The following is a 16,797-nucleotide window of genomic DNA, read 5'->3' as shown; positions in this document are numbered from 1 at the left end:
TCCGGATTTGTCTTTCGGAATGTGGCTGCTGAACCGCAGATCCTTTCTCAGACACTGCACGTGTGTGCGTGTGCGTGTCAGATCACGCCGAACTAGATATCGATCTTCTCGAACATTTAATCAGCCAAGTTAACACGACAATTACCAGCAACGACTAAGAAACGCTGGTCGTTAGTATTCCTAGCAAATGCTAGCAGGTTCTCAATGCCACACAACACGTTTTTCTTTCTATATGTCCTTGCATGCTAGCTTGTATCTACTCCCCTCTCGGGTTTGTGGGGTGGCGGTGTTCCTTCCAAAGAGCTTTGCAATATTGCAAATAATAATAATTAATTCGGGTTTTGTATTTTTACTTTTAGAGAAGAGCAAGGAACACAATTTTTTCATCACAGACGCCGAACATCCAGGAGGGGATTTCTGGAGAAATATTGCAGGTAAGCTCAGAGTGCAGGGGAATCAATGCACAGGTCTGCAACCGGACCGGTCCCGTGTTTACTCGGAAGTAAGCCCCGCTGTAAGGCTTCCTCCCAAGTCTGCGTGCGTAAGACTGTGTAGCCTTCAAATTCCTAATCAAATGACTGAATATTTTGTAGAAGGGTAAAAATAAACAACGGTCCCAGATAGATATAATAACTAAGGGAAAAATGCAAAGAGGTGTTAATAGCAATAAGGTTATTAATTGCTGGGCATATTTCAGCAGGAAATTTCGGGAATGGAGCAGGTTACACAATGGAGCCGGCTGGTAGGGAAGAGAAAACATAAAATGACAATAATTGAAATGTTCTCTTTGAAACCTTCCATTAAAAAGGATCACAGCTTATTGCTTTTAATATCTGTCAGAGAGACATTAAAGGTGTTTTATGAGATCCATGGCAACATTTATATTATCTCCGTGATAATGATCTCTACACAAAATGTATAATACATTGACAAAAATTACATTATACAAATTAAATGGAACCACCTTTTACTGATTGCTAAATGTCTCCAAGGGGTTTGGGGGGGCGGAGGGGGGAGGGAAAGACGTGATTAGAAGTTTTGATACTAAGTTGTCTATTGCGAGGGAGGGTTATAAGGAAAAGGGGTTTTTGTTTCTTGGGAGAGGGAGAGAGAGAGAGAGAGAAAAGGGAATCTAATTTTCCATTTATGTAATGCAAACTGTCTTGGCTTTGACTATTCACGGTTAATTGACTGTCAAACGAGGTTGTTATCCCGAGGCTATGTCTGCAAATTTGCCTGTCAAATGAGACAGAGAGAGCAAGCCTTGGAGAGAGAGAGAGAGAGAGAGAGAGAGATGCAAGTGTAGTGGGAACTGATGGAGAAAATGGGATCTTCCAGAAACCTTATATAATAGCAGCCAGCACAGTTCTGACTATATATATATATATATATATATATATATATATATATATATGATCCCTAAGTGATCCAACATGGTTATATCCTTGTTCCACTGCAAAAAAGCAAAATAAAAGCAAACCCTACTTTTCTTCAATGGATTTCACATGATTTAAAAGCCCACTCTGAAATGGGTGCTGCGACGAGGGAGGGAAAACAATGGCCTTTTAAATAAAGTGAATAAGAGATGATAAAAAGGGAAATTGATATTAAGAGTGGGGCAAGGGATAATCTAGCTTGATTATTTCCAGGGTATTATGAAATGGCCCACCAGGGAGCCCAATACCAGCAGGAACACATTCCGGAGTAAGTTATTAAGAAAGCTTTGTACGATTCTTGGCTTCCTGCGCTGGAGAAAATTTAGATAAACTGAGATGTGTAGATACACAAAAGTAGTCCCACATCCCTGCATTGTGCACGTGTGTGTGTGTGTGTATGTGTGTGTGAAAGAGAGAGGGCTCCTGCATGTATACATGCAAATGAATACCTCTCTCCCATTTATCTGATTTCTGGCTCCAAAGTACTACAAAGACTGTTTTCTAGAGAAGCATCTGTGTTGAGTCTGTTGCAGCGAAAACAACAAAGAATCTTGTACTACCTTGAAGCACTAATAAAACATAAGCCTTCAAGAGCCATAGTTCAACTCCATCAACTATTCTTAGCCCACAACAGCTAGGTGAACCCTCCAGAATCAATGGCAGTATATCTTACAATACCAGATATTAGGGACATGCAGTGGGAGGGGGTGCTGATGCCTTCCATGGGCCGATCATGGGCTTTCCAGAAGCAGCTTGCTGGCCACTGAGCTAAGCAGACCCCATATCTGATCAGCAGGACTTAAGTTTAGTGTCAGGGTAGCCAACATGGTGCTATCCAACTGCTGTTGGACTTCAGCTCCCATTAGCCCCAGCCAGCCTGGCCAATAGTCAATGGTATGGGAGTTGGACCAACAACATCCACAGGGAAACACACTGGCTGTCACCATGGACTTGGTGATTTCAGTGAGATTGAAGCCTTATTGGAGTTCACCGATTGGGTCTGCGTTGCTCTGGGACAGGAGGAAGGAACCAACCGAGGTTGGTTCAAAGAAAGAGTTTATTCTGCTCTCCGGATAGCAGAAGGCACTTGCGTGATCAAGTCTACAGCAAGTCCAAAGAAATGACAGGTTTCATCCGGTTTATATATCCTCCAGGCAACCTCTCACTCCTCCCCTAGGAGCCCAACCACGTTGGCGTACGTACACAGGTTGACATCACATATGTTCCTGCTCTGGTACTCTCAACCATAAAAGGATCTTCCTTCCTGTACTTCTGACCATAAAAGGATATTCCTGTTTCTACTCCTGTCTTGGAGCAAGAGGTCACTACTTCCGAGAACATGCTCTGGCATTAGTCCCAGACTTGGGTCTCTGCGTCATTTGTGGTCAGGACATAAGATATGTCTGTGTCTGTTCTACTGGTAAAGTCAAGGCCAGTCTTGCCGTCAAACTGATAAGGGAGAGAGCTGTGTTCTTGTTTTGCATTTGCTCAACGGCTAAAGTTTATGCATTTTAGCTAAGGAGAAATGGGGATTTTAGTGCAGTTTAAAAACTGCCTGCACAGTCAGTTTTGGGGTTTGGGAAACCCATTCCTTCAAGATAGTCAGTTTTATTCATTATTTGTCACATCCTGGCCCACCTCCCGTCTGTCTGTTGGATGGATCTAGATGAGTAAAGGTAAAGGGACCCCTGACCATTAGGTCCAGTTGTGATCGATTCTGGGGTTGTGGCGCTCATCTCGCTTTACTGGCCAAGGGAGCCGGCACACAGATTCCAGGTCATGTGGCCAGCATGACTAAGCCGCTTCTGGAGAACCAGAGCAGCACACGGAAACGCTGTTTACCTTCCCACTGGAGCAGTACCTATTGCTTTCGAACTGCTAGGTTGGCGGGAGCAGGGACCGAGCAACAGGAGCTCACCCCGTCACGGGGATTCGAACCGCTGACCTTCTGATCGGCAAGTCCTAGGCTCTGTGGTTTAACCCACAGCGCCACCCCCATCCCCCCATCTAGATGAGTAGGAGAGGATATTTTATATATGAATGATCCCTCGTATTCTCACTTGTGTGAGAATGCAAATAATTATTTCAGCAGAGTAATATCACCATCCGTGCGCAGCTTATCTCTAGAAGCAATTTGGGACAAGGTTACATAACCTTCTAGAACAATTACGATATCCAAGGATGCTTAGGCAGACTTGAATTATTTTCTCCCTTTTAATGTTTCCCTCTTAACAAATAAACCACTCTCAGGCTACTTAAGTAAACAAGAATATACAAGGTTTACTCACATTAAAAGTCTTGCCAGGATTCAACAGTTACAGTGATGAAAATCAGGCAGGCAATAATCCTTAAATGTTACAAAAGTCCATATTCCATTTCAAAAGGGAGTGTGCTCCCTGGAGGAGAGCTCACAGACAACTTACTCCATTGCAGGTAAGAAGAAGAAGAGTGTGTGCAGTGACAGGAAGAAAAAGATTAAGTTTCTATTGGTCCCCTTCCCATCACACAAGTTTAGAGGATATGCCATCACAGAACCCCATGTTTGTGACTATCTAGCAATCATGCATCTAGCAATTCATGACAGACAAAAGAAAATACTTATTTACACAGGGCATAGCTAAAGTGTGGGATCTGCTCCCACAGCAGGCAGGAATATCCACCAACTTGGGGGGTCGTAAAAGAGGATTGGGCAAACTCATGGAGGGATTAGCTATGAAAGATAATGTTGCAGCTCCACTGTTGGGTGCTGTGTGCTTCTGACCTGTTCCTGGAAACTGCAGGAGGGGAGAGTTCTGTTGTCTTTCCAAGAACGGAAGTGGCATGAGTAAAAATGGAGACATTTCAATTAAAATAATAATAATAATGAAGGCAGAATTACCTCCCACATTAGCCTCTGGGACTATTTGTCCCTTCCCTCATGTGCCTAGTTGTCAAATTGATTGCCAATAGGAAAGGGGATGTGTTTTCTGTTTTTCCACCCAAAATGGTAACGTCTGCCATTGCACCTATCATTCACAGATAGATAGATATTTAGATAGATACATGATAGATAGATAGATAGATAGATAGATAGATAGATAGATAGATAGATAGATGATAGATAGATAGATGATAGATAGATGATAGATAGTATGGCTCATTCCATCCCCCGAAAGGGGCAACAATGCCTTCAATTTGCCCCCTATTCTGGCAAAAAATAAAACAGAGGTTTCGTTTGCTTGCTTGTTTTTGAAACAGTGATCTTTAAAGGTTCCCTGCAAAAACCACCAAGGTGGATCTGCCTCAGATCTGGCAGGCTTAATTCACTGTGGATCTGGCGGCCCTCTTTTGCCTGCAGGCTTCCTTGACTTATGTGCTAGCATGGATTATGCCATTCTACTAATGGGATGCATTAGGGAAGCAGTCTACTAATGTGTCCCATCAGCGCAAGGTTTTCTGCTTGTGCAAAAGGGATTTGCCCCTCTCCCCCTCCTGTATGCGCTCCAGAACATGAGGGGAACCCCCCCGGAATAGATCTAGGGGCTGTGCGAGGAAAGAGAGGGAGAACGTTCTTGCTGTGCAATTGGAAATCCTCGCACAGATGGAAGGGTTGCCTTAGCACTATGATGGATTCCACCAATTCTGCAGAAGTATGTACTGAGAAAGGGATGCGGGTGGCACTGTGGGTTAAACCACAGAGCCTAGGACTTGCTGATCAGAAGGACAGCGGTTCGAATCCCCACGACGGGGTGAACTCCCATTGCTCTGTCCCTGCTCCTGCCAACCTAGCAGTTTGAAAGCACGTCAAAGTGCAAGTAGATAAATAGGTACCGCTCCAGTGGGCAGGTAAACGGCATTTCCGTGCGCTGCTCTGGTTCACCAGAAGCAGCTTAGTCATGCTGGCCACATGACCCGGAAGCTGTATGCCAGCTCCCTCGCCCAATAAAACGAGATGAGTGCCGCAACCCCAGAGTCGGCCACGACTGGACCTAATGGTCAGGGGTCCCTTTACCTTTTTATGTACTGAGAATGAGCAGGTGTCCTTGGTTAATTGTGAGTGGGGAGGAAAAAGAGAGACCTAGAGCATCAGATAAAGGCCACTGCTCATCCTGCTACTCTAAGTTTCATTCCTAACACTAGAAAGCAAAAAGGTCACCAAGTGACCAGAAGGGGGTGTGTGGAAATACCTGATCTTATGCCCTTAACAGCAGTTTTAGCTGCATAAACCAGCAAGCTGTTGCTTTTCACAGATGGTTATCCTTCCTTGCTGTGTGTCAAGCTGCTGCTGGGATACACAGCAGAAGACATAAAGTGAAGCTGCCAAGTCGAGGTAGACAGAGAAGGTTTTTCCAGGTTGTGGCAGGCCTTGTCATGCACAGGGGCAACTGAAGCTTCGCATGTTATTCCTTAGCCAGTTATTAGAGAACACATGTAATTTCACAGGAACAGCATAGGGTGGTCAGATTAAAAGTGATGCCAGATATTTCTACACCTTTGGTTGCTGCACCCTAAGGAACTATAAAAGGTGCAATAGTGCCTGGTTAGAACAGCAGACAAGACCATTGCAATCTATATTCCTGACTCATTAATACTACAATTCTAGACATGCTTACTCAGAAAGTAGGTCTCTTCGAGTGTGTTTTAGTCCCAGTCCTGGTTAAGTGGAAAGAAGACTGTAGCAAGAGGCCTAGCTTTCAATGCAATGGCCAATCTGTCGGAAAGCTCCTAATAAGAAGAATAAGGAACTTCCCTGCACACAAACAACTAGTGTGCCAGGGAGAAATGCTTTAACTCAGGCACGCCCAAACTCGGCCCTCCAGATGTTTTGGGACTACAATTCCCATCATCCCTGACCGCTGGTCCTGTTAGCTAGGGATGATGGGAGTTGTAGTCCCAAAACATCTGGAGGGCCGAGTTGAGGGGTGCCTGCTTTAACTTACCCTTCTCCTTGACATCCTAGGGTTGTTGGTTTTTTACATGAGGGGATTTATATGCTGTCCAGCACCAGCCTGCAAGGATCAAGCAACGTATATTCTGGGTCAAGGACACATAAGAGTAGTGTGTTACGGAAAAGCAGCAATGCGAGAGCGAGCTGCAGGTGGCTGCAAAGCAAAACAGGATGTTGATGTTTGGGACTGTACCATGGGAACAAAGGGGCAGTCTATTCACTGTGCTGAGCACCGGATGTTAGCTCAGAGTGTCATCTGACCTGTACTGGAAGTACAGGGGTGGAGTTTATCTCTCTGCTGTTTAGAGTCTGAACTGTGCAGACGCATTTCTCTGTACTGCTGCAAGGACAGAAATAAAGCGATGTAAATACATTTCTGTCTGACTCTTTCCCCTCCCTTGGGGAGGCAGGGAGGAGGGGAGAGTGGTGTGTTTTTCTAACGCTTGAGGAGGATCGCAGATAGTAACCTAGCCTGTATCCTGCCGGGAGTTGCAGACGGGGAGGTCAACAAGGATCTTAAGCCGAGTGCCTGGAGAGTGGCCAGTTTCCCTCTGATAAGGCTTAAGAATCTGACATAGTGATGTTTTGCAGGGCCAAGGACAGCTCCCTATAAGCGCTTTTAGGGGCAAACACTGAGCTCAGATGGTTGAGCAAGGCAGCTGCACTGTAGATTCTGGTTCCCTGCCAGAGAAGTTTGAGTCTACAACCTCAGGGCAAAGTCAGGTGTCCTCTTTGTCAGGGTGATCTTGGCCTTGGCCTGGGTTAGATCCTGGCAATCCTGTGGCAGATACCTTCTAATCCATATTTAGAATTGTAGAGTCACAAGGGTCATCTAATGCAACTCCCTGCATCGTAGGAATCTTTTGCCCAACATGGGGCTTGAACCCAGGACCCTGCGATTAAGAGTCTCATACGCTACCAGCTGAGCTATTTGAATACCATATTTTTCCATATATAACACACTCCCATGTATAAGATGCCCCCTTTTTAAAGCCTCCAATTGATGGTCCCCTCTATGGCAGAAGACGCCATGCACCCGCCCAATTGCCCCAGCAACAGCCAATCAACAACACAGCTTGCCACAGCCACCATTAAAACAACCAATAGCCACTGACAATCTCCAGCTCACGCCAGCAACCAAACCCAAGTCCCACCCCCCAAGGCACTACTTATGTATAAGACGACCCACAATTTTTCACATTATATTTTAAGAAAAAAAGCTTGTCTTATACACGGAAAAGTACGGTATATTTGTTTTTTGTAAATAGATAAATATTTGTTGATATGGAGAGGGGTGGTTAGGGGGGTGAATGACGGGGTGAACAACGGGGTGAAGTAGTAAGTTATGTTTTCTCTGGGTTTATGATCTTTCCAAAGAGAGAAAAGTTTTTATTTTGCAATCTATACTTGTAATCTAGACCAGTGTTTCCCAAACGTTTTTGGGCAACGGCACACCTGTTTACTGAAAAAAAATCTCGCGGCACACCACCATTAAAGCCCCGCCCCGTGACGTCAGCGCGCAGCGTCACGCCGGGAGGGACGCACAAAAGTGAAAGTTTTTTCCCTCGGCAGCTCCTCTCAGCTGCGCTCAATCCGCCTCGGAGCGCAGGAGCGATGCCTCTCTCTGGCTCTCCCTCCGCGCAGGCTGAGGGAGGGAGGGAGGGGCGCGTTTGACCCGTCTCTGCTGGGAGACCAAACCCAGCGAGGCAGAGTCGCGCGGAGGCGCCCAGGCAGCGCTGCCGGCTGCGAGGAGGAGCACCAGGCAGCAGCAGGAGGCGCGGCCTCTCCTCGCCGCCGCCGCCCCGCCTCTCGCCGCCCGACTCGCCCGCCTCCCTCCAGGTATCTCGCGGCACACCAGCCGATGTCTCACGGCACACTCGTGTGCCGCGGAACACCGGTTGGGAAACACTGATCTAGACATTGCGCATGAATGGGGGGGGGGTGAATAACTTTCTTGTACTTGGACCTTGCCCCCCCCCCCAGTGCTGCTTATGTCTATAGAGGGCCCACACCAACTCAAAATTGCATCTGGGGTCTGCAAGGCACTTTTTGCCATGGGCAGGATGGTCTATATTTGCAAGCAACATGACAACCTGTAAAACGTCCCCCTCTTGCAAGGTTTATTAAATCACTCCCCCTCCCCACGGAAAGAAACCCTGCACTGTACATCAACGTGATATCTTCCATTGTAAGGCTAGAAACTTGTGGAGAGCAACAGAAGACCAAATCATGCATCACTTCTCCGTAATGATATGAGCAGAGGTCCAGTTCATAAACTCAGTCTCCTGGAAGGAGTCTCCAGCCTGTGCTGGGCCCGTGGGTAACCCTTGAAAGGCGGTCCAGGACCAGTCCAGAATCTGGAGGTTCTGCTAGGAGTCAGTCCGACAGGGCCAAGGCAGGGCACCAGGCAGGAAACCAGGCAAGGACAGGTACAGGATCTCAGGCAGGTTCTGGCATACAGCAATGTTGCTCCCGCAACCTGGGGTGGGGTCCATCAGCCTTTTATCTTTGTCAGGGTAACGGCCGGTCCTGATCCCCCAGTGACTCACCTCTCTGTTTCGCCCGAAGGCGAGCACTCCTCCTGCTAGGTCTCTCCTTCTCTCAGACCTTAGTCTCTGCAGCCCAGGAGACGTCGGTGGGTTACTAGACCCAGGGGCAGCCTCAGCCTCCCTTGACCCAACCGGTAGTGGAGCAGCTGTAAGTGATTGCCCAGCTGAAGGCAACGAGGTCATCCCCGCATCTGGAGCCAGGGCAGGCTCAGGCCCCTGACTCAGCCCAGCTGGTGCTTGTTGCAGGGGAACCTGTGCAGACTGGGACTCTTCAGGATCAGGCCCCAGACTTGGTTCAGATGCTGCCTGAGGCAAAGGATCCAGTGCAGACTGAGACTCCTCTGGTTCTGAGTCTGAGCCCGAGTCCCAGACCATCACACAGCCAATGTGAACTGTGCCAGGCCCAATAGACTGATGCTCTGATTCTTCTTGAAGGCACCTTCATATACACTTCCATGGTCTCCAGCTTTCTGAAACAAGCCCTGATCCAAAGTCCAACCCAATAAAGTGATCCTAAGCATGGCCACTCAGCAGCTCCATAGAGGTCCATGGGTAGAGGCATGCTTTAGAAAAGGCACCCCCAAGCTCTGCCCTCCAGATGTTTTGGGACTACAACTCCCATCACCCCTAGCTAACAGCACCAGTGGTCAGGGATGATGGGAGTTGTAGTCCCAAAACATCTGGAGGGCCGAGTTTGAGGGTGCCTGCTTTAGAACCTGGAGTTCCAGGCTCCCTATAAATGGAGTTGTTTGATCATGAACATAAGTCAAGGGATCGGGTGGGGTTGCCAGTAATTCCCTTCACCTCTCAGCCAAAAAATAATATACAAGGACCAGCTAAATCCTACTGCTTTTTATAAGCGTCCCTTTTTCTCCTGCAGTATCGAGCTTTTATTTGTATTCGTATTTTGAATTTTTTAAAAAATTGCACCGGACAGTGACCTTGTGTTCCTCACACAACATCCTGGAATGAAGTTTAGCAACCATGTTTCTGAGCATAATGGAAATGCTGGCACCACGCTGGATACATCTGGTTTTACAATTGCATTACTACAATAAATATCGAGAAGAGATCACAAATGTCACTATTGAATATGCATCATACGCAATAATAGGATTTCAGCAAAGGGCAGATTTAAGTGTACATTGATCAGTGGAAACTAGGAATAAACCATTCCCTGTAAATATATAGAAAAATCAACAAATCTAAGGTTCATGTTTTAATAATATCTCATCATCTAATATTCTCAGATGACATTGGCTTATTTATATATTGTCCTTTCTCTAAAGTGCTCAGAAAGGTGTGTATAGAATCTTCCTATTTTATCCACCCAGCAGCCTAATAATAATAATAATAATAATAATAATAATAATAATAATAATTTTATTATTTATATGCCATCTATAGACTGGCTAGGTTGAGAGTTGTTGTCTAGCTTCATGGCTAAGCAAGGATTTGAACCCAGGAATTCTCAGCCTACATAGAGCACTCTGATTTCTTCCGACTGCCTTTAATCTCGTACAGAGTTACCGGTACTTAATACACAGCTAATTTAAGTCTGCATGTTTCAATAAGTTTACTTCATGTTTAACTGTGGCCTGCGGCTCTTCCTGCTTTTGATGAAATGTTTTGCATTTTCCATTTTATCGAGTGAATATCTTGTCAGCAAGCAGGATCTAGCTGCCCCCAAAACCCTTGCGGGGCATTTTGACAGATGGGAGGGGGTCACATACCTGGCAATCACCTGACCTCATTGTGACATCAGGTGAACAATTCTCCTTTACTTGCATGGATTGAAATCAAACCATGCAGGTAAGGGCTCAGGGCTTTGCCAGTACCGTTCACCGGCTGATTGGTGGTTTCTGCAAACCCCTGTTTCTTTGTCAACACAGCACTGGTGTCTGCAGGCGTAAACCCCACTTTTAGAAGGGATCTGCATCTTTATCTGCTCAAAAGCTCGTGATATATATGAAATCAAGTGTACAACAGGTGGACATGTCTTTGGGGAAATGACATTGTGCAGTTTAAGACACCGACTGGACTGAATTAAACCTGAATTAAGCTGGTGGTTGCTCATCACTGATCTATACTGTAGGTCATTTGTTGTGATTTTATTTATTTATTTAGACAATTTATCTATTATGATTGTCTCTATATGGTGTACAAGTGACTCAACAATATAATAAAGATAACAATTTATTAACGATGTAATATCGGAATGCCTGCTGAAATTAGCATCTTTGCTACTAACAGTATATGGGGTATGTACTAAACATATTAGATATACTAGTGTGTACTAAATATATTAGATATACCACTATCTGTATGTATATACACCATCCTGTAAGGTGGGGTTTATACATTTGTTTGACAATTATTGTACACCAACAATTTTGCGCGTGAATAGTGTATATGGTTTATAGAGCTGCCTTGTATTGACAGATGTGGTCCATGTGCTGCTTCCCAGATGTTGTTGGACTACAATTCCCAGCATCCCTGACCACTGGCTGGGATGCTAGCTGGGGCTGATGGGTGCTGGAGTCCAACAGTAGTCAACAGGCATTACATTGGCTATCCCTGGTTCAGACAATACTCAGCCTGTCATCTGCCTCTTATAAGTCCCTGATGTAGTCCCTACTCTCTCTTGATGCTTCTGAGTTGGCCTTTACCAGGAATAAAGTCTTTAGTGCAACAGACCCTGTCCTGTGGAACTCCTTGCCAATCACAGTTGGGTGGGAGTTATCCCTGTTTCTTTTAGATGTCTTTTAAAAAAACAGTAGCACTCAGACAGGCCTTTGGAATTTGAAATGTCTGTACCAACCAGCGTTTATTGGCAAGACGCTGAGAGTTTTTAACCCGTGTTATTACTCTGTGGTTTTTTTCCATTGTATGCTTCCTTGCTGTATTTCCTATGAAAGTGTGGTTTGTAAATATATTAGTTAGTTAAATATAAAACTGCATTTAATATTGGGAGGCGAGGCTTCATCAACTTCAAGCGCTGATATTCTTTTCTGCACACCTTCAGAAAAAGAGAGTGAACAGATACTTTTCTTTTAAAAAAAAGTGGCATTTCTTCACTTTGAGATTTAATATATGTATGTCTTTCTCAAGCCAGATCTCTGGCTAAATTTGAATGAACAAAGGCTGGAGGGTCTAGGCATTTGCTGGTGCCATAAAACCCTTTTTTGTAATATCTCCCCACCCACCCACAGCCATTTGATGAGGATTCAAAATGAACCTCTGCGTCTGATAAGTAGCAGCATACATGTAAATCAATAACTTTATATTCCTCTCTTCATTAGGCGAACCCATACAGGAAACCAATTCACCTCATTCTCTGAAAAAGGATGTCGAAAACATGGGAAAAGGTAAAAGAGAGAGAAATTATATATAGATAAATAGCTCTCGCTCTATCGTTGCCATGTGGCCCTTTGTTTTAGCAGCAATACAAAGACAATTGAGGGGATTTTTCTTTTCTTGTCTTTTTTTTATTCTCCGCCATATTTTAAGCTTGACAAGTAACATATGAATAATATATGGACCTTTTGTGTGGCTATAATTGAGATTAATGCATATGTATCAATCAATACATGACACTGTACTATAATACCTTAAAATAATATATTGCATTGATTTATATTCATGGATTTCTGCACAAAATCTATCCTGGGCCTAAGCAAGACTTTCCACCATGGACACCCTTAAATTGCCACCACCAACATAGACAAGTCTTTGTAATAATGGATTGCCTGGATAAGCAGACTCTCAAGATTTATTTCAGCTGATTAGTAGAAAAATATCTCCTTTCCTCTTGGTCTAGAAGAACTTCAGAAGGTCTTGTTTGAGCAGATAGACTTGCGGCGGAGGCTAGAACAGGAATTCCAGGTCCTGAAAGGAACCGCCTCTTTCCCTGTATTCAGTAAGACAATTATTTATATTATTAATTTTTCTTACTTTATCTCTGTATGTTTAAGTGTATGTGAATAACGCTCAAGAGCATCAATTGGTACCAGAGAAGGGTGTTACTTTAGGGGCAAATAGGACCATTGCTGTCAACTTACAGATCTGAAAATAAGGGACCAGCAGCCTCGAAAATAAGGGATCAGCAGCCAAAATAAGGGATCAACAATTACTTTGATGAAATACATATTTTGTTGCGTGCAAATGGCTTTAGATACCTATTAGGTCCATAAAGTACCATATAGCATATATTTAACACAAAAAACAGCAACAATTTGTTGTTGGCAAAGGACAGCTGGACATAGAAAGGGCCCCATTACCTTCAGTAGCTTATTTAAGGGGCATCATCAATAAGGGACAGCAGCGGGACATGGTGCTGGGATAAGGGACTGTCCCGCCAAATAAGGGACACTTGGCAGCTATGAATAGGACACTGCCCCACCAAGCTCATTCTGCCCTCAAACAGCCTCCTACCTGCCTTGTGTCTTGCCGAATGCAAGGTGGTTTTTAAAAAAAAGAGATTCAGAGGCAATACAAAACCCAAGTGAGTGAGAAAATTTAAGATTTTATTCTAAATGGAAAGCAATATATACATTACCAAGCAAGCACTTCAAGCTGCCACTTGGAAATCCTCAAGAAGTGGCGAAGTGACTCCCCCAAGTAGTCTCAGGTTGCACAGACCCACGGCCGTCAGTCCGTCCACCAGCTTCTCAGAACTCAGCCCAAAGTCATCTGATTTATAGGTAGCTAACCTGTTAGCCTGCGTGGCTTGCCTGACTGGCTAGTGCTACTAGCTACATGCAGATTATTCATTAGCCACCTCTCCCAATGCCTCACTTTCTTCAAACAATGTCCAACATCAAAAGAAGGTACCCAGTAATATCACTTACTTCCCTTCCAACAGATTAGGGCAGGCTTCCTCAAACTTGGCCCTCCAGATGTTTTGAGACTACAGTTCCCATCATCCCTGACCACTGGTCCTCCTAGCTAGGGATCATGGGAGTTATAGGCCACAAACATCTGGAGGGCCGACTTTGAGGAAGCCTGGATTAGAGCAGCTGTTCTCAACCTGTGGGTCCCCAGATGTTGTTGGACTACAACTCCCATCATCCCTGAGCTCTGGCCTTGCTAGCTAGGAGTGATGGGAGCTGTAGTTCAACATTTGAGGACCCACAGGTTGAGAAAGGCTGGATTAGAGTATTAAAGGCTGTTCTTCAGCCATCAAAGAGTTTAGAGAGGGGGAAGCAAACAGAAGCGGGAATGATAACCATGTTAGAGCACTAGCTCCTCGAAATACAATTATCTTCCGTATCAATTGCCCATATACCTGGCTTCTTATCTACAGCCAGTCCAGGGGTGGCGATGGTGGTCTCCTTCCTCCTCCTCAGTCTCAGTGTTGCCTCAGTATTATGGACTGGTTGGACGCAGAGGAATGGTGGGAGGAACCAGGTGAGGAACCACCAAAGCAAGAAGGCTTAGAGCACAGGAATTGGTGGTGGGACAACAATGAGTGGTCAGAGAGAGAGAGAGGGAGAAGACTAGGAAGAAGAGGGGTTAGAAGTTGAAGAGCTAGCAGGGCTTAAGTGAGCAGGGAGAGTCTGTGGCAGAGAGAAGTCCAGAATCAGAGGCAGAAGCTGAAGCAGGAGAGGAGAGAAGCCAAGATGGGTCAGGCTTGTGAAGAGGCATGGGTGCCTCCTCCTCTTGCTGTGACAAGCTCCCCTCCCCTCTGGTCTCCCAGAACCAGAAGAGGCATGAAAAAAAGCAGAGGAGAGGTTGGCTTCATGCAGGCGCAGTCTCCAATTGCTTGGGAAAAGTCTTGGAGACGATGGACTCAAGTGGCTGTGGGGAGGTGGGGACCTTCACCCTCAGCAACTGATCCATGGGGACAAGACCTGCTGGGGTTGAGCTGCTGTGCTCATGCCACCAGGTCTGTGCAGATCACGTTCTTGCTAATAAAGAGTTAACTCTAGCTTGAACAGTGTGATTTACTGCCGGCTGATTCCTGACACCCTTGTAGTACACGGCTGGGAAGAGGATGGGGACAAAACTGGAATTGGCCAGCTCCACCTGTGATTAGTAGGGGACGCGGGTGGGACTGTGGGTTAAATCACAGAGCCTAGGACTTGCCAATCAGAAGGTCGGCGGATTGAATCCCCGTGACGGGTTGAGTTCCCATTGCTCGGTCCCTGCTCCTGCCAACCTAGCAGTTCGAAAGCATGTCAAAGTGCAAGTAGATAAATAGGTACTGCTCCGGCAAGAAGGTAAACGGCTTTTCCATACGCTGCAATGGTTCGCCAGAAGCGGCTTAGTCATGCTGGCCACATGACCCAGAAGCTGTACGCCGGCTCCCTCGGCCAATAAAGCAAGATGAGTGCCGCAACCCCAGAGTCGGTCATGACTGGACCTAATGGTCAGGGGTCCCTTTACCTTTTGTTGTTGTTGTTTAGTCGTGTCCGACTCTTCGTGACCCCATGGACCAGATCATGCCAGGCACTTCTGTCTTCCACTGCCTCCCACAGTTTGGTCAAAACCTTTACCGTTACCTGTGATTAACTCTGGCTCCACCTACTGTTTGCCTCCCAGCCTTCTCCCCTATCTGTTCCCAGTGGGCACCAGTCACCACCACAGCGGGTACAAAAAATGTTACAGGTTGGGGACTTTACCCCAGCTGAGCCAGGAACCTGCTAGCTGAGCTGAAAGTTCACTGCATCCTAAACTGCTCATCCCAGTTCTTATTTATCCTGGCTCTGGAACCCCTAGCAATCCGCATCCGAGCAGCCACAGACATCAAGGGAGTGGAAATAAAAGGCAGAACCTATAAATTAGGGCTCTTTGCAGATGACCTAATGGTCACAACACCAGACCCCATAAGCACAGCAACCTCCCTAATCAGAGAACTCAACACATTTGCAATGGTGTCGGGCCTACAGGTAAATTTTACAAAGTCAGAAGCTATGTGCTTCAACACCCCTCCTCACACCCAAAAAGAACTCACGAAGGTCACCAAAATAAAACTTTGCCACACCAAGTTCAGATACCTAGGGGTACAAATAACCAGAAACCTCAATAAATTGTACCTCCACAACTACAAGCCCCTGTGGTGACAAATTAACAAAGACCTAAAGAGATGGAATAACATGAACTTCACTCTCTCAGACAAAATAGCCATGATCAAAATGATCACACTCCCAAAACTAACCTACCTATAAAAAAAAAAACTGCTCATCCCAGTGAATCTTGCCATAGGATCGCCGCCTTAATTTATACCATACCTTTCTAGTACAAAAAGTACCTAAAAAACCAGAAGGACGTAGTTCAAATGAGAACGTGCAATTTAGAAAAGCAGCAATGTCAAGTGAACAAAACCGAGAACGGTTTAAGAAATGACAACAACAAACAGCTGCGGTTCAAAGAGCTTGAGGAACAACGCTGGGTTCCAAAGTGCTGTCGTACATTACCTTACCTGCCAGGTAACGTTATCACGGCAGCTTGGCATTCAGCCATCTGCATTCCCCTATGTTTCCTTTTGGTACCACAGTAAAATTTAAGACTTGCCTCCCCTTCATGTAACTAAAGCCCACAATGAAACCACACAAAACACAATCTGAATGAAAATGGATAGTCATGCGCTGCTGACCAAGGAAGTGGCGGCGATGGCGTTCGCCAGCTTGAAGAATGTGTGGTCTTGCTGCACCACAAAGCAGTGGTCAATTTTGCTCCAGATTAAAATAGAACGTAAATACCAGGCTATAAACAACTATGGAGAACTAAGGAGTGGGAACATTCAATGCCTGCTTTATAGTTTTGCAGCCTGGTCCTAAGAGTATTGACTCGGGTGCAAGTCACATAATTGGTTGGGACCTACTCCCAGATTAGGATTAAGTGTGGATAAATTTGCATGTATTTACAGCCAGATGCTATATGC

The 16,797-nt window shown here is 45.5% G+C and overlaps 2 protein-coding genes across 3 annotated transcripts in view; both read left to right on the top strand.

The window, feature by feature from the left end:
* The window catches only part of HDHD2 (haloacid dehalogenase like hydrolase domain containing 2), a 91,759-nt gene that overhangs the window by 17,880 nt on the left and 57,082 nt on the right, over nucleotides 1-16,797 (top strand). The window lies entirely within an intron of this gene.
* SKOR2 (SKI family transcriptional corepressor 2) overlaps nucleotides 1-16,797 on the top strand; it is a gene marked incomplete at its 5' end in the record, with an annotated part of 33,205 nt that overhangs the window by 6,130 nt on the left and 10,278 nt on the right. For both annotated transcript variants that reach the window (XM_082241859.1, XM_082241858.1), the window contains 3 exons: nucleotides 360-434; nucleotides 12,215-12,280; nucleotides 12,733-12,831. In XM_082241859.1, the coding sequence (XP_082097985.1) occupies nucleotides 360-434; nucleotides 12,215-12,280; nucleotides 12,733-12,831 (240 nt within the window). The remainder of the gene's footprint in view (nucleotides 1-359; nucleotides 435-12,214; nucleotides 12,281-12,732; nucleotides 12,832-16,797) is intronic.

This window comes from Podarcis vaucheri (genome assembly GCF_965113315.1).
Source record: "Podarcis vaucheri genome assembly, chromosome: 11".
Taxonomy (NCBI): Eukaryota; Metazoa; Chordata; class Lepidosauria; order Squamata; family Lacertidae; genus Podarcis; species Podarcis vaucheri.
Note: the sequence above shows the minus strand (reverse complement) of the source record. Positions and strands in the feature narration are given on the sequence as shown.